The sequence below is a fragment of the Oryza brachyantha genome, chromosome 12 (genome assembly GCF_000231095.2).
Source record: "Oryza brachyantha chromosome 12, ObraRS2, whole genome shotgun sequence".
Lineage (NCBI taxonomy): Eukaryota > Viridiplantae > Streptophyta > Magnoliopsida > Poales > Poaceae > Oryza > Oryza brachyantha.
The window spans coordinates 11,427,728-11,446,443 of record NC_023174.2 but is presented as its reverse complement, the minus strand read 5'-3'; the positions used below and the strand labels follow the sequence as shown (position 1 = coordinate 11,446,443).

General features: G+C 38.4%; 2 protein-coding genes across 2 annotated transcripts; both read left to right on the top strand.

The window, feature by feature from the left end:
- The first annotated feature begins 984 nt into the window (after nt 1-984).
- On the top strand, nt 985-7,439 carry LOC102721891 (bidirectional sugar transporter SWEET13-like). Its single transcript, XM_040529856.1, has 7 exons — nt 985-1,253; nt 2,226-2,262; nt 2,402-2,612; nt 2,698-2,859; nt 2,998-3,117; nt 3,210-3,478; nt 7,379-7,439. Exons 1-7 carry the CDS (start codon nt 1,202-1,204, stop codon nt 7,437-7,439), a joined length of 912 nt encoding a protein of 303 aa, XP_040385790.1. The 5' UTR covers nt 985-1,201.
- Nucleotides 7,440-15,267: 7,828 nt separating this feature from the next.
- LOC121056023 (proline-rich extensin-like protein EPR1) lies at nt 15,268-18,500 on the top strand. The gene is made up of 4 exons (XM_040529699.1): nt 15,268-15,717; nt 15,811-16,971; nt 17,161-17,483; nt 17,880-18,500. Exons 1-4 carry the CDS (start codon nt 15,290-15,292, stop codon nt 18,218-18,220), a joined length of 2,253 nt encoding a protein of 750 aa, XP_040385633.1. The 5' UTR covers nt 15,268-15,289; the 3' UTR covers nt 18,221-18,500.
- Nucleotides 18,501-18,716: the final 216 nt, after the last annotated feature.

Genomic DNA, 18,716 nt, shown 5'->3' with positions numbered 1-18,716 from the left:
GAAAAAAGCAGGGACGACAAAAGCAGATCCACTACCTGCAAATAAATCAGCACTGCACATACTACGCCGGCCGGAGTAAAGGAGAAACGGATCGATCGAAGAAGTAGAGATCAATATGAATTCCAAAGAAATTGCATGATAGATAGCTAGCCGACGTCGATGTCTACTCCACGCAAAAACTCTCCTTAATTTGATAAGAAAAATAAGTTTTTCTTTGTCAAAGACAGTTCAAAGACAAAAAAATACCACATATATATATTTCACTAGCTAGCATTTCAAATTTCAGACTTTGAGCATTTGCCAGTCCAGACAAAGAAACTATACAAGAAACTTCATTTCACCAGTGAAAATAAATAAACGATGTTTTTTATATATATATTTGTATATACTACATACCTTGCTGAGTATATTTTGCGACGGAGGGAGAGTACAATTTTTCTCCTTGGTTGATATATAGTATATATATTAAACTTATAAACGTTACAATTAACTGTAATATTTTGTCCAGTATATAACTAATTATAGTTAAAGTTGTCAACTATAGGGAGAGATATCATGTGATTCGCTGCTGCCCTCATCAACGTACGGCGGCTATTACCGTTACCTCGAAGGTGCAGAAGAGAGACATGGATCAACACTGGCTGGCAGTGCAGAAAACAATTAGGAGTGTTCCACAATTCACTAACTAGATAGGAGTAGTGAGGTGCGCACAAAGCCACCTTTTTGGACAATAGCCACGATTATCTCTAACAGTAGATCATTCTGTAAAAGCATAATTATTAAGCATGTCCCCAAAGAGCTTTACTCAAAAGCAAAATAAGCTAAGAAAAACAAAAAATCTTGGCATAATTCCATGATTAGCTTGATGTGTACGTGATTGGATGGCCGGGACACAACACCAGGGCTGCCACGTCGTAGCTAGCTAGCTCTTGCTTGCTTGCTCCTATATAAAGGCCTCACCACAACCTCTTGTTTTTCATCCAAGAGTTTTCAGCCAACACATTGAGCTCTTCCCTAAGGGGTTTTAGGGTTAGAGAGTGTGACAAGTTGCAAGCAACAAACAAGCTCATTTTCTTTTTTTCCTTTGCTAGTGTTGATTAATTCACACAGTGAAGTGATCACTAGCTTGTTGTTTTGTGAAGTTTGCAAGCATCTTGCACATCTCAGCTCTCTCTCTCTCTCCCCTACACTTTAGCACACAATGGCTGGCCTCTCACTGCAGCATCCCTGGGCATTTGCTTTCGGCCTCCTTGGTATATCACCTGTCACAAACCATGACATGCCCTTGATTGCCAACATATTGTTTCCTTAGAAAGTGTTTAAGTTTGTTATTTGCTAGCAGCGATAGTACACATAGCTAGCTAGTGGTACTTAGTGTGATTGCACTTTGTTAGTGATATCAAATTGTAGTGTTTCTTTCGCTTTATGTTGTTTCATTTTTCTCTAGCTAGATTTCTTCTAGTTATTTTCGACAAATAAGAGTTTCTTTTAGCACTTTTATTTGCACCAGTATACTGTATTTGTGCATAGGTTTTTATGTATTAGGCAGCTTATAAACCAAAAATCCTACTCCACGGCTAAACAAAGAAACAACTATTACATTCCACCTTTTCTAAGGAATACGGTAGCCTTGTACTAATAAGCCAAAAAGCTAGATTTTAGTTGTTTTTCTTTTGGCTTTTGTGCATTAGAATTACAACTCGACCCTTAAACTTGTGGCCAAAAATCTACAATGTTATAAACTACAAGGGCCTAAGCATACTATATTAGCTGCAGGCATTTAAGTTTCCTGCTAATTTGCTAGCCTACACTAAGCTAGATCTCCTTATTTGTATACGTCCTACTTGTGGAGCTAATTAACAATCGATCCCTTCATGCAACATATATCTATGCTACCATGGAGATAGTGGAATTAATAGTACGAGCTATGTATAGTACTGTACTGACATCATAGTGCACCATAACACAATAATTAAAAGAACCAAATAAAGCCAATGACCAATCTTTGTTCACTAAAGAAAGCCAAGGGCTGGACATAAAGGCTGTAACGTACGTGTCAACGTGTCTATTTATCACAAGTTATCACGTCGATCAAGCTATCTATTTGTCTGTCTATCTTCACGGGGCTCTTTATGCTAGCTATACCATCACTTTTTATTTCCTTTAAATTTTTACCAAGTGCTGATCTTGGCGCCCTTTTTTCTTTCTCTCTTTGGGATTTGCAGGCAATCTCATCTCCTTCACCACCTACCTGGCCCCAATGTAAGTGACTAACTTTTTTCATCATGGTGTTCATTCAAATGAATTAAAACCGATGTTTTATTTTTCTCGATTCGCTCTGTATCTGTATTCGATAAGATCGATAGTAATGAATGAACATGTGTATGTGCATGATATGCAGACCGACGTTCTACCGGATCTACAAGAGCAAGTCCACGGAGGGGTTCCAGTCGGTGCCCTACGTGGTGGCGCTGTTCAGCGCGATGCTGTGGATCTTCTACGCGCTGATCAAATCCAACGAGGCGCTGCTCATCACCATCAACGCTGCGGGTTGTGTCATCGAGACCATCTACATCGTCATCTACCTCGCCTACGCCTCCAAGAAGGCCAAGGTTCAGTTCGTGCAAACCCTAGCAAGTTTAGATTTGGTAGCCATGACTGACGATCGATCGAGCTCACCATGATAATTGTGTGCAGGTGTTCACGACGAAGATCCTGCTGGGGCTGAACGTGGGCGTGTTCGGGGTGATCCTGCTGCTGACGCTGCTGCTGTCCAAGGGCGAGAACCGGGTCGTCTCCCTCGGCTGGGTCTGCGTCGCCTTCTCCGTCAGCGTCTTCGTCGCGCCGCTCAGCATCATCGTGAGATAGATCTCCTACATATTCCTTTTCCGATCATCGTGTAGCTTGGTCGATCATGGATAGGGTTTGATATGATGGATCCATCTGGTTTGGTTTGCTAACTGAATCATCACTGCTGCTTGGCTTGAATTGATGCAGAGGCGTGTTGTCCAGACGAGGAGCGTCGAGTACATGCCCTTCTCGCTCTCCCTCACGCTCACCCTCAGCGCCATCGTCTGGTTCCTCTACGGCCTCCTCATCAAGGACAAATACGTCGCGGTAATTACCTCATGATCTCATCGCTCTCCGAGATGAACGAATAATTGCTATGTTTTGGATCGATATTTGATGATATGTGTGAATCTGTGCAGCTTCCCAACGTGCTGGGCTTCACGTTCGGGGTGGTCCAGATGGGGCTCTACGTCTTCTACATGAACGCCACGCCCGTGGCCGGCGAGGGGAAGGAAGGCAAGCTGGCGGCGGAGGAGCCGCAGGTCGTCGTCAACGTCGGCAAGCTCACCGCCACGCCCGACAGGAGCTCCGGGGTGCACCCGCTCACCGAGATGGCCACCGCCGCCGCCGCCGCCGCCGCCGGCGCGGCGGTGCCAAGGACGACCTGTGCCGCGGCGGCGATGGACCAGCCGGAGGCGGTGGTGGTCGAGATGCCGCGCGCCGTCGAGGTGGCCGCCGCCGTCTAGGGTTCCCGGCCGGCCGGTCAACGGGTGCATGCATGGGCCATGCAGTACTACGTGTGCTTTAATATATACTCATCCAGGGCAACCAATTAAACTGGAGGAGACAAGAAATTTATTAACTTAATTATAATTATGTCCCTAATTAATTAATCAATTAGGCAATATGCACGCCAACTATAGACGACGAGGGGAAGCTAGCTATACCATACTATATATGTATGTATGTGCAGGTTTTCTCTGTGTTGATTTGTGCTGCTGTGTTGTATTCATTTGTATCCATCAATCGATCGATGTGTCTATATATATATTCTTACTTAGTTCCTTGCAACTGTAATGTCTCAAAAATATAATATAATCGCTATAAATTTTATTAACTGTTCAATCTCACGCACATCATATCGTATCATCTGTAACGGTGTCCAAAAACACCTCGCTGATTCTGAAGTTTTATATGGAAATGTCTGTACAACATTTGATAGGAGATCGACAAATAAAACTTTTAAATACATATAATTGGACTGTAGATACAATAGGATATAAATTATTTCAAAGTCACAGGTTCGATTCCTCTCACACGTTTACACTGCATTCTTTTTCTTTTTGCCAATCGCCATTATTTATAGGAATTTCAGAGCAAATCCGATCGACTACCCAGAATTGAAAAGTTCTACCAAAATAACTGTCGGCAGGAAAACAGCCGTTCCATTTTTGCAATGTAAATCCATTAAAAAAATACGACTTTGGAGAAATGTCGTCCGAAATAAAATACCTACGAAGCTAGCAATTCTATTCGATTTCACATGGCAAAATTAATTATTGGCTGCGCGCGACACTACTGTCTTATTGTGTGTTGCCGATCGATACTAATCAGGTGGTTCATGTGTTGCAAGACTGCTTTGTACTACGTAAACCTAATACCGCTAGCAACACGATAAAGAAAATTAATGACGTACATTACGACTGGTCCAGACGACGGATGGCACGTAGCAGCATAAACTTTTTGTTCATGTACACGTACAGTGCTGCTTGCTTTTGTCCCAAACGTACGTACAGCTCTCTCCTTTATAGCCCCAATTTGCCACGTGGTGTATATTATATAGGACTAATTATTGCTCTCCGTCCATTGACGTTTCACGATCGACAGGAGAAAACTGCCACATTCCGATTTCTCTCTTGTTTTATTATACTCTCCGCATGTTTTCTTATTTGACGTCGTTTGACTTTTATATTTATGTTTGACCATTCGAATCTTATTCAAAAACTTTTATCCAATATACAAAATTATAAGTCGTACTTAATGTTACGATAATAATAAGTTAAATTATAACTAAATAATTAATAATTATATATTTTTTAATAAGACTAATGGTTAAAAAATATAAAAGTCAAACGATTTCGTATAAAACATGGCGAGATTATATATGCAGATTAGGGTGACTATTAAAATCACATGAATATATATTATTTGTAATTATAATTTTATAAATGAAACTAGCTAGGATAACTCCCACGCCATTAAAATATTATCATAGCTTAGTGCGAGCAATATTATAGTTATATATCAGTTACATTATAATACGCTGTAATTATACAATAATTTTATTGACATGATTTTAAGGAAAAAAAGTCATCAATCGGGTGATTAATAGTAAATCCGCTAGAAAGTATTGCCATGTCAAATATGATATTGTCATTATCATGTGTTTTTTAATCTATCGGTTTCACAGGGTGTCTTTTACATATACTATAATGATACTACAACGAAATAATTGTGATATATATATATTTTTTTGAACGTGAAGCGGTACGAGAGTGTGTCCATTTTATTGAATATAGAGGGATAAAGCTTATACAACCCATAGGAAAACGAAAACAAGAGAATAATTACAGGGACACTAACATACGGATGATCTCGAGGTTCTTTATGGAGGTACGTACGTACGTTTTATTTGTCCTAAGTAATATGTTGACGCCTCAGATACATTAATTTGTCATGGAATTGAAAAAATGCTTTTTTCACAATATTATAAAAGAAAAAAAATCCTTATTAGCCAATATAATTAGAGTGTAATTGTATGGTGATAGCTTACATGTAATTCGTATAAATACAGTCAAAAGAAGCGTGCAGCCTATGTCGTCCCCATGTCGCGCGCGTCATACGAAACTACACCCTCCATCCCATACGAATATCAACACAATCCAATGGTTCACAGATTGAATGGTTTTGAAGGAAATTATTTTCAAACTTTTATTTCAAATCCATTTCAAAGATGAAATTCATAGGTTGAAAATTTTCATATATTTTCTACAAGTTGGAAAAAACTTATCGATATTAGGACAATTGTAAACCAATGAGAAATAATCTTATTTGGGCGTAATGTAAGTTAATGCATTAAGAGATCCAGTGAATGTATACGAGCACTAGTCAAGTAATATAATTAGTCCCACTGCCAACACTACCATAGCCAATAGAACCAAGTACAATAATAACTATTAACTCTATGCCTATAAAACCCCTTAAATTTTTGTACCATACATCTTTGAAAAAAAAATGCTAGAAGCAGACTAAGAAAACTCTTAGTTCCAACTATCACTATCCGTTGGACAACACATTCTGTCAACAGGCCGATTTACAATACGAAAGTAAGAAATTAACTATATGCTCACTTTGTTTATATATATATATATATATATTAAGATCTTCTGGTCCTCCTATATAGAATCATTCATTCATCAATATATATATATATATATATATATATATATATATATATATAGTCCATATCTATTATGAAAAACCAGAAAAATGTTAGAACTGATGGGCCAGGCCGGACAGAAATAGTGAGAAAGATTAATTGGTCCGGATCATACCGACTGAGATGTGCCAGAGCTCTCGAAGGAAGGCCCACGCTGAAAGAGTAACTGGGCCAAACCACTGTCCAATAAAAGGCCCGATGAAATGAACAACAGCAATTCTGTGATCATTACGAAAGTATTCAGAGACCAAACCTGTTTTTTCCTAAAATTTTTCGACGTATCGAGTTTTTTGGGCTGAAAATTCACATCGTGGACCTCTATAGTTAAAAGAGAGGAACACTAGGAACATGTACTTTATTAATCCCAATGATCATAAATTCAAATTCTTGAATGTAACAAGTAGCGAGGTAGCAATTGGTTTTAGGAATCTTCATCCCATCACTGACAGGAAATACTCAGTATAGGGTCATCTTTTGGGTTTTTAAAACAAAAGATCAAATCATGTATTTGTGAACGGAAAATGATTTGTCAATTAAACTTTATATACATTTTATTGTGATATAAGAATCAAGATTGTAACATAAACTTTGGTAAAAAAAACATAAAAGATAACTGCAAATTTGAAGTTGAATATTCAAATGTGTCTAAGACGAACCAGTCTATTCCAAACGTCAAATAATGAGGCTGTGTAGTGATTCCATGGCCATGTTTCACAGTGATTTTTATTTCTTCTCCCTGCATGTCCCGTTCATGAATCTCAAAGCTAATACAATGGACCGAAATTCAAAAATTCCCCCTTTATTCTAATGCAAGAAAACTATTTTTTGAAAATAAGCGGCGGTGGTGGTGGGTGGTAGTGAATCTGTTACCTACCTCACCACCAACTCTCTCCTATGTTTTTATGTTTTAAAAAAAGTAACCGAGATGTATATATCAAACTATTTTTATTAGCTCAGTTTAATATCACGCTAATGATAGTATTTAATAAAATAATGTTACAACGCATATGCGATATGCTAGTTTCAAAAAAAAATGCACATGATGGAAATCCCCCACCTTTTATTCGGAAACTGTTTGTTGCAAATCAGATACAGCAAAACTGTTTCAAGGTTCATCCAAGGTACATTAGGTGAGAGAAGGAAGCGTTGATTAAATTCGCAAAAAAAGAAAAAAAATGGCTCGTTTCATCAGTACATAATTGTCCGGTTATGGGAGTATTAGGACAGGCAGTACTAATTAATAAATTATCCTCCAAAACATCCCAGCAAATTGGCCGCGTCATACACCTATGTTTAATTAATTCGAGAGGGACCTCAAATGTCCATGAGCTCACTGTGTTAATTGAAGATATGCTTTGTTGACTTGTACTAGCTCCATCTCTAAATGTTTATCGTCATTGTCTAACTACTCGTTTTCTTCAAATTTTTTAATAAAAATATGTAAAGCTAAATATATACATAAAATATATTTAATAATAAATAAAATGATATAAAATAATTAATAATTCTGTAACTTTTTGAATGAAACGAATTGTCAAATATATATAAAAAAGTTAACGGCATCAAACATTTACCTTTATATACACTATAAAAGGGCAAATTCGTACACTTCGTACACGAGCGCAAATTAGTTATAACGGCTTTGTGAGTCTTGAGAAAGTAAAATTCCAAATCAAGTTAGCACAGTACACTGCACTGCAGAAATAGCATTTATACAGCGGATGGAATTAATATACGGTGTATATTAATACAGACGACCGACTTGGACATTTCATCACTGCAAAGCATATATGGTAGTTCCCCTCAAAGGCAAAATAGAAAGGAACTATTTCTTCTTGCCACGTACTTGTTGAAAATGTATTCTCATTTATACCTTCAAAATTTCACGTACGATTCTTACTTTTACCACTACTAGCTGAATTTCAGCACGTGCTTTGCAAAGGATAAAACTATATTATGTTATTTGTAGAATAAATAGAAAAATATTTTTTATAAAATATGTGATTATCCTTTTTATATAGGAAATATCTATATCAATTTGATTTTACGTGAATATTCACCAATATTTGATTGATTTTTAATATTACGAAGCTAAGGAGGTAAATTGTAAAAATATAATAGGAGTAGGTGGTGGTGGCCACTGGAGCCTTTTATAGTAGTAAAGATTAGATGAAAATATCATAGTTATCTTGTGTAAAAGTTGTCAGAAATACGAAATTAATCTTGAGTAAATATAATTTTTAATATTAGAATAATAATTTCATTGACAATTTTATAGAAGAAATATTTTAAATTAGTTAGAATAATTTTATGTGTAAGTTTTAAACAAAATATTTTTCTATCCACATATACTGCATATAGCCACCAAACATAAAAAACTTCAACAATAAAGCATGTAATTCTCTATTATAAATTATAAATTATTATTATTGAACAACAATTCATCCAAATCACATTACTGTGCATTTGAAAATAAATTACAATACTTCTAACAATATAATGCCCATTTTTAGGTTTTTATAATGATTTTAAATTGGCTAGCATTTCGGCTTATATGTAGTAAATTCTCTAACAATCGTGAGAATATATGGAGAAAACCATGAAATAAGTGAAAATAGGACCTTAATTTTTTTCAAATGTATGGAAAAAACTAGGAAAATGTACAGGTAGGAGCTATATTACCAACCAAATTTCATTTGATAGGAGAAAGGAGAAAAAAAGTCAGGTAAATAGTACACGACACTATTCACCTAAAATTTATTGGACTTTGGATTTGGTAATAATATAGTTCATGCTGTACTAGTAATTTTTTGATGAATTTGGGAAACATTTATGTCCAATTTTTATAGGTTTTAGTTGATTGTTTTTTATTGAATATTTTAATGTATCAACAACCTACTCCCTCCATCCAAAATATAAGTATTTGTAAGATTCAAATCGTGTTCCAAAATATAAATTTCTACAATTATTCCCATTATTTGAATCATTACACTGATTTTAGAGCCAATCAGATGCTTATAATGAGAATCTAATCAGTTTGAGATTTAAAAATTAACCATTAAAAGGACTAAAAAGAAATCTTTCCACATTTTCTTAGTCTATGCTAAATAACCTAAATGCTTTATATTTGGGGAAAGAGATAGTATATGATATTTCTTTGTAGAAACTAACTATGCATTTCCCTCTGTTTTATAAAATTTTAGTCATTTGTAGAATTTAAATCTTTAGTAACGATATAAATATTTGTAGCACTAGTTGACATCAATCAATCCACAATCAATTTTCTTTCTATCCTATCCCCAATCAACCTCTTATCCCTAACAATGCCTTATTTATTTGCACGCACCAACATCTTTTCTCATCAACCTTATTCTATGGTACAAAATAACCTATAGATGTTAATATATTTTGCAATAGGAAAGTATCGAACAGGAAAGTAAATATTAAAGTGAAGATTTGACTTATTAATTGTTTTAATTCTATGTAATCTGCAATTAGATAAAAAAACACAATGAATATTTATCAGATATGTTACAGCAAATATGTTTCTATTAAGGACGATGTTCGAACATGTACTTTTTTTTGCCAATGAGTTTAAATAATTGTATTAAACTCTTAGCTAATTAAAATAGGAGTGGCAATTTGCACTTTAGGTACCCTGAAGTGTTTTTAGGCTACACGTTAATCTGGATTCGATGTACTAATTCTACTATACGACATACTGTAATGCATGGTTAGTACTAATCTTTCTCGAGAGAGAAAAATAATATTTGAAAGAAATTGATAACAGCATGGTGAATTCAAATGCCAAGTTATAATATACGATTGCTTAAAAAATTATATTTATCAATACTTCAAATATAACAATATGTAAATTCTACTCCAATAAAGAACCCAGCATTAGCCGCATTATACCCGTGTTGAATTAATTCAAAGTTGACCCCAAATGTTCTATGAGCTCACTGTTCGTTAGTTGAAGATATTGTTGGTTGACGCTATACATGTACGCTTCGTACGTACATGAGTGGAAATTAGTTATACCGTGTTCGTGATAAAATAAATTCCAATCGAGTTGGTACACAAATTAATACTGGCTTGCATGCATTGAGCGTAGCAACATACAGTGTATAATAAACAGCTTTAGTTTAGACAATTAATTTATGACTTTAAAGGTAGGCAGAGTTGAGTACCATAGCAAGCATGCATGGTGCTGTCTAATTAATTCCCACGTTTTCATATAGTATTGTCATCTCCCAACAATTGTATTTCTTCTACTTGATCTTTGTCATTTGCCCTAGTCTCTCAACCCTAAAAAACTCCAAGAATAATTTTTGTCACAGGCCCAACATTAACCTATGGTATGGAAAATTATTCTGCGTTATATATACTAGTTTATGAAGGTAGTGGTATCACTGACTCTCATAATAAATTTCACAAAACAGCACCTTAATGTTAAAAACAAATCAAATTTCTATGGACAGGGACATATATATATATATATATATATATATATAATCATATGTGAATATTCCCTCTAGAGAAAAGATGTGTAACGCACTAAAATATATTTTTGTTTTTTATTCACTGTACACGATAGGCAATTTTTGTGTCCGTGGCAAACCAAGTGCAAAGATTCGACCATTTATGTGTTTTAACTTGTAGCAAGATACAGTGCATTTCCCGATATATTTTTATGGGAGAAAAGAAATATATTCCAAATAAGGATGATGTTCGGACATGTACTTTAATTGAGGATGAGTTCATTAAATAACTGTAGTGCATACTCCAATAGCTAAATAGAAGGGCCAAGTAAAAACTTTTACTCAATAATACAAGCAATTTTAAGTTGTTGAATTGGTACCAATAGATATTAAAATTTTAGTATAAAATTTAGTACCTAGGTACACAGAGATATCAAATTTTATAGTAAAATTTTGGTACCTCCGACTTCTCCCCCTTGTAAAGGACTGTAAAATTGTTACCAAAATATATATATTCTGTCTATTACTTTGTATCCAGTGGACTAATTCCACTGTAATACACACGGTAGTGGATATTAGAAAAAATTCATAGAGTTATGTAACACGTGATAGATATATAATTATAGTACGATTAATACATATGAGTGGTTAAAACTTCTCTATGTCAATACTCCAACAGAAATAGTATCAATTAATGAAAAATAATTACGATATTTATTTATTCGACCTACTACCCCAGTGGCAGAAGGTACTGTATAAACACCTGCATGGGGGCATTTGGTTCATGCATCGGGCATTAATTAGTTACCAACATATACATAACCGAACCTAAAGTTCGAGACTTAAAACAATATGGAACATTAATCAAGAAATTAAAACAAACTTCTCCACGGTTACTTTGTTAATAAATCAAATCATCACAAAGTAATTAATAATTATATATAGTTTTTAAATAAAATAAATGGTAAAGCTGGAGCAAAAGCCAACGCCATCAAATAAAAAAAATAAAAGAAGCAGAGGGAGTGCACATATACAGAGGAGGTGAAATAAAGCTTGATCTGTTCCTTCGAACAAACTATAGAGAAATTTCTATCAAATTCATGCGTGCATGAGAACGCCACCCATGACAAAATCAAGCAACCGCTGACAGATTGGATTCGCACGTGTGTCGCTACATTATCACAAAAAATATAGTCATGTGCATGTGTACGAGTACTTGTGTGCAGCTAAGGTTGGGTGGCACAAGAAATGCAGTTTAGAAACGGCGAATTTGTTCTTTTGCAGCGGTGTTGCCCTAATTTCAGATAGTGCTGCCCAGACGTCCATGAGCTCACTGTTCATTTTGCTGAACCTATACGCCTGATTGATGCTATCCAATGGCCTGTACGTACGCTACAATACTTGATCGATCAAGTATTTCAATTACGAATTAATTAGCAGCAGTTAACACTGTTCATTGGTGCAGCAGTTAGCAAACTTGTTGCAGAAAGATAACCATACAACTTTTATTCATCGTAATGTAACTATAGAAAAATTGTAAGGGCGTCATTATAATTTTGCTAAATTATAGATATGTCATTCTGGTCTACATGTCATTGATTCATGTCTGTCTCACATGTTAGTGAGATGCAAATGACATGTATCTAATTTTGTAAAATAATGAAAGAGTTGTAAATTTTCTTATAATTATTTAGAAGTAATAATTGCAGGTCTGACAGTGATGATGGCTTGGTTAATAATACCCATTATTCGACAACGGAAAGAGTAATTAATTACTACTCGATCATGTGAATATGACCGTGGCATGAACTACTACATAAATCTATTTGGGTGCTAGTTGAGAAACACTCGTAGATGTTGGTATTAAATATAGGGCCAACACCTATGACCCACGTAGGTGCTTATTTTTGGTTTGATATATCAGTGCAGTTAATTTATAACCGGCACCTATACCCTTTATAGGTTCTAGTTGTGATTGACGAACCGACATTGTTAATGGATCAGGGCTGAATTCCGTACATTTTATTTCCCGTAGATACACCGTTGATCTGTTTTATAGAAACAGTACCATTGATCTATTTTATTAAACGGTTATGATTAAGTTATACTATCAACAATATTAGTTATAGTGTAGAAATTGAGGGATAATATCATCTTTTTTTTATTATCTTTATTGCTAAAAAACAAAATTACAAAATACTACTAACCAGTAACTAAGATTAGTTCTACTGGTAGTATTATACAAATCAAATAATTAACGAAGTATAAAATATTCATTTTAATTAATAGACGAGATTAATTTTGCTGGTAGTATAATACTATCAATAAGTGTACCGGGGTGGTGCACTCGTAGTGGATCAGCGACCGACACCCATATTCTTTTATTGTAAAAAATATTAGCAATTTGCTAAAACTTGTAGGAAATACATGTACTTCTTTGGAACCCATGAGGCATATATATAACTCTAGAAACCCAAAATGCATATATATCTCTAAATACTCATCTCGTCATACATATACATCCAAATTTGCAGCCATGTTGATATCCATATTCATTGACACATCCCTATACATCCAAATTTGCAAGTACATTCACATTCAAAAGGGAATCATGGAGGAATTCAGAGTTAGATGCGAACTAAAATTTGGGAACTATAAGAATGAACAAATTGAAAGCTCGGAAATCATTCAAAAACAGATCGACAATCCCCTGAATTTAAGTTATGTGCAACAAATTTGAAAACCACGGAACATCTCAAAAACTAGCTCATCTAGCTAGTTCGTTCCGGTCTGCTTGCTGTTCTTGTTCTTACGCATACTAGCTATTTTTGTCCTAGACCGCGGAATAACCGGTAAGTTTCGTTGGTGCTTTAGCTAAACTATAATCACAAATTAGTGTTAATTTTTTTATAAAATCTAACAAGTTTATGATTATGATAGTATTTTTCAAAAAGAATCTATGTGTATCATTTGTCATGTATAAACACTAATCATTTAAGAATTATTGATGATCATAAATTTATAAATTTGACCACTCAACTTGTTTGTTATTCTTAGATTGTCACATCAAATAAATATGGGTATACGAGCAGGACATCGGAACATAAAACTTGAGGTTGGCTCAAATTTGGGAAGATCAAGTGAATATCATTTCTCACCTCAAATAGGCTATGTATATAGCCACAGTCAAACACGACAGTCTCCTGTTCCAAAATTAAGCAGTTCAGATTATTTAACTGAAATTATGATTAAGAAGATAACACTATGGTGAGAAAAATGAGGTGAGAGGGTATCAGTTAAGATAACATAAGAATTTTAAGAAATAATTATTTGTACTAGTATTATGGACAGTACCATATATTTTTATATTTTGGGTTAATCCCAAAATCATAAAAATAATTATATTTTAAAATAGAGCGAGCATATATGATTAGTGGAGGGGGGTTATAAGAATCTTACCTCAAGGACCCTTCCCCAGATCCACCTCCAATCAAATTTAACGAGAGGCAACAAATTAAAAATGGTTAATTATGTCGTCTTATGAAAGGTTATGTAGTCCGCGATTAAAGAAATGGTTTATGTGTTGTATGGTTAAAATTGAAATGTCAATTTCATAGTTTTATAATGAGAAGACTTGCATGCGTCCAAGAAGTAACTAAAACCACAAACATGGAGCTGATATATATATATCCCCAGTGCACTATCATGGCCACTATGTGATATTATGTCCAGTATTGGAAATGATATGGACCAGATGCATCATCTTAAGTGAAATGATAACGTCTGCATGTGATTTTAAAAGCACAAAAAAATTCATTGAATGATTTGGGGCCCCAAATGAGGCAATGAACTATATGATTATGGTGTCTAAATTTTCCATTGAATGATACTTTGCTAGTAAGTGTGCAAAACACAGTTATGTCTTTTGTACTCATGCCCATATATAATTATAAATTTAGGGGTGTTTCTATGACGCAATCAATTGAATCAAATCTGGGTGGAGATCCATAAACAAATGCTTCAGATCTTTTGCAGGTTTTTAGTAGATTTAAATTGTTTATGTATAGCAGACTAGGGACAAATTTGAATCAGGTCCATGTATATGTAAGTGAAGAACCGAGAAGAGGCACTGGTTTAATTTGCCTTGCAACAATGTCATAGCTACAGATGGTTTATACGCACATGTGCAGTTAAGAGAGGCATAGGACACATAGGAAAAGTCTTAACTCCAGCATCTTAGTAATTGGCTGCCCTCTTGCCCACAAATGTTGAATTAAGCTGTGAGTGACCCCAAATGTCCATGAGCTCACTGTTTATTAGTTGAAGGTAGGGCAGATTGATCTCGCGGTTACCTACAAGTGCCACGAGACTCTAAATTGTGCCACAGGAATTTTCAATCAAGTTGACACCGCAAGATAAACGGACAATAATGGATAGTAGCTAGGTTTGGCCTATAAATAGATTCAGATAACTCATTAGTTTGGAGGCAGGAAAGAGTGGAGTACCTCGGCGAATAGACATGGCATTGAGAACCTCAATACCCAATGTCGTCCGTCTCGCCGTTGTGACTCTCGCGCTCTTTTCTATTGCTAACGCCGAGGAACCTGATACACCTCCAAGAAGAAATCCTCCACGTGCACCACCACCACCACCAGTAAGAGGAGGACCAACACCACCAAATGCACCAACAACACCGATCAATAAACCTCCACCGCCGGTGCGAGCGGAACCAACACCACAACCTACAACAGCACCAGTAACGCCAACATCTCCTCGTGCACCTCCACGTGCTCCACCACCACAAAGAGTACCACCACCTCCCTCAATGAGCCCAGAAGAACCACCGGTACTAGCACCAGCGCCAACCCCAACTTCTTTGACTCCAATGCCATCGCGTGCACCTCCACGTGCTCCACCTACACAAAGGGTACCACCGCCATCACCGACGTCTACCGAACCATCACCAGCACTTGCACCTACACCGATTAATGTTACTCTAGCACCACCACGTGGACCACCACGTGCACCACCACCGCAAAGGGTGCCACCTCCTCCCTCTATGAGCCCAGAACAAGCACCAACACCGACTAATGTGACTCCAGCACCATCTAGTGCGCCCCGGCGTGCACCATCACCACAAAGGGTACCACCACCAACCTCAATGAGTCCAGAAGGACCACCGACACTTGCACCAATGCCAACACCTACTTCTCTGACTCCAACACCGTCCCGTGCGCCTCCACGTGCTCCACCTCCACAAAGGGTACCACCACCATCATCGTCGCCCGCCGAATCATCACTAGCACCCGCACCTACCCCGATTAATATTACACCAACACCATCACGTGCACCTCCACGTGCACCACCACCGCAAAGGGTGCCACCTCCTCCCCCAATGAGCCCAGAACAAGCACCATCACCAACACCAATTAATGTGACTCCAGCACCATCTCTTGTGCCCCCGCGTGCGCCCCCACCGCAAAGGGTACCACCACCTCCCCCAATGAGCCCAGAACAAGCACCAGCACCAACACCGATTAATGTCACTCCAGCACCATCTCGTGCGCCCCCACTGCAAAGGGTACCACCACCTCCCTCAATGAGCCCGGAAGAACCTCCGACACTTGCACCGGCGCCAACACCCAATTCTTTGTCTCCAACACCGTCCCGTGCGCCTCCACTTGCTCCACCTCCGAAAAGGGTACCACCACCATCACCGATGCCGATAGAACCATCACCGGCACCCGCACCTACACCGATTATTGTTACTCCAACACCATCACGTGCACCTCCACGTACACCCCCACCGCAAATGGTGCCACCTACCCCTATGAGCCCAGAACAAGCACCGGCACCGACACCAACACCAACTAATGTGACTCCAGCACCATCTCTTGCGCCCCCGCGTGCGCCACCACCACAGAGGGTACCACCACCTCTCTCAATGAGCCCACAAGAACCTCCGACAATTCCACCCGCACCAACACCCACTTCTTTGACTCCAACACCATCTCGTGCGCCTCCACGTGCTCCACCTCCGCAAAGGGTACCACCACCATCCCCGTCGCCCACAGAACCATCACCAACGCCCGCACCTACCCCGATTAATGTTACTCCAACACCATCACGTGCACCTCCACGTGCACCACCACCGCAAAGGGTGCCACCACCTCCCCTAGTGAGCCCAGAACAAGCACCAGCAGCAGCACCAACACTGATTAATGTGACTCCACAACCATCTCATGCTCCCCCGCGTGCGCCACCACCACCCTCAATGAGTCCAGAAGAACCGCCGACACGTGCACCAGCGCCAACACCTACTTCTCTGACTCCAACACCTCCACGTACACCCCCACCGCAAAGGGTGCCACCTTCCCCAATGAGTCCAAAACAAGCACCAGCACCAACACCAACTAATGTGACTCCAGCACCATCTCGTGCGCCCCCCCGTGTGCCACCACCACATAGGGTACCACCACCTCCCTCAATGAGCCCAGAAGAACCACCGACACCTGCAACAGCGCCAACACCTACTTCTTTGACTCCAACACCGTCCCGTGCACCTCCACGTGCTCCACCTCCACAAAGGGTACCACCACCATCACCGACGCCGATAGAACCATCACCCTCACCCGCACAGACACCGATTAATGTTACTCCAACACCATCACGTGCACCTCCACCACAAAGGGTGCCACCTCCTCCCACTATGAGCCCAGAACAAGCACCGGCACCAACACCAACTCCGAGTAATGTGACTCCAGCACCATCTCGTGCGCCCCCGCGTGTGCCATCACCACAGAGGGTACCACCACCTCCCTCAATGAGCCCGGAAGAACCACCGACACCTGCAACAGCGCCAACAGCCAATCTTTTGACTCCAACGCCGTCCCGTGCACCTCCACGTGCTCCACCTCCCCAAAGGGTACCTCCACCGATGCCAATAGAACCTTCACCGGCACCTACACCTACACCGATTAATGGTACTCCACCTCCACCACTGTTGGCCCCAACACAACCACCAAGGTCATCACCACCACCTCCACCAGTGTTGGTCCCAACAAATCCACCAAAATCATCAGCTCCACCAAAACAGAGCCCACCACCAGAACATACCCCGACACCTCCACCTCCACCTCCACTAACCCCTAGACAACCACCAAAAATGCCACCCCCACCTCCTTCTAGCGGTGGTCAGTGCCCAAAAGAAAAGGTACTTGCACTTAGCATATGCACAAAACTCGATATATCCACACTGCTCCTCACTCCGGGATTGGCTAAGCAAGATTGTTGTCCACCCATCGCCGGTCTTTCTAGCAAGGATGCAACCAGCTGCATGTGTGCTTCCTTGAAGTTGAAGCTTGATGTCACCGTTGACACTTTCTTTATCGAGACAGTACTCCGTCTCTGTGGCATAACGGTACTTGGCAACTTGAATTGCTTGCTCTAAGCATACAGGAGTGTCAACCACCATTAAATTAATATGAATGATTAGAATACAACCATTATGTAATACTTTATCTATGCAAGGAGCAAGAACTGCATGTGGTGTTGCCTATAGAATAAATAGATATGCCTCTTCCATCAAATACTTCTTTATGCTTATGGTTCGCCTACTACTACAATTGTGTTTGTTTCTTGTACCAAAGACCAACTAACAATTGAAAGCTCCACATATAATTATATTATATTATGATGTACCCCACAATGTTGTTACTCGTAAGAATTGTCATGCCTTTATATTACTATGTCGAATCCAACTTTATTACTGGGGTGGCAATGTTGGTATTTCATATCTTACAAAAAGGTTTCAAAAGCACATCGAATTATTGATGTAGCACTTCACAAAGGAATATGTATACTTTCCCAAAGTACGCAAGGCTGTCTGAAAACATATCTTATCCTTCTATCTTGCTGGTGTAAAGAAATTGACATGATTTAAGCAT

Coding starts and splice junctions, on each gene's coding strand:
- LOC121056023 (XM_040529699.1), top strand. CDS start 15,290: ATGGCATTGAGAACCTCAATACCCAATGTCGTCCGTCTCGCCGTTGTG. Junction 15,718..15,810: donor GTACCACCGCCATCACCGAC/GTCTACCGAACC, acceptor ACCACCGCAAAG/GGTGCCACCTCCTCCCTCTA. Junction 16,972..17,160: donor AGCCCAGAACAAGCACCAGC/AGCAGCACCAAC, acceptor AATGAGTCCAAA/ACAAGCACCAGCACCAACAC.
- LOC102721891 (XM_040529856.1), top strand. CDS start 1,202: ATGGCTGGCCTCTCACTGCAGCATCCCTGGGCATTTGCTTTCGGCCTC. Junction 2,860..2,997: donor TCGCGCCGCTCAGCATCATC/GTGAGATAGATC, acceptor GAATTGATGCAG/AGGCGTGTTGTCCAGACGAG. Junction 3,479..7,378: donor GCCGCGGCGGCGATGGACCA/GCCGGAGGCGGT, acceptor GTTGCAAATCAG/ATACAGCAAAACTGTTTCAA.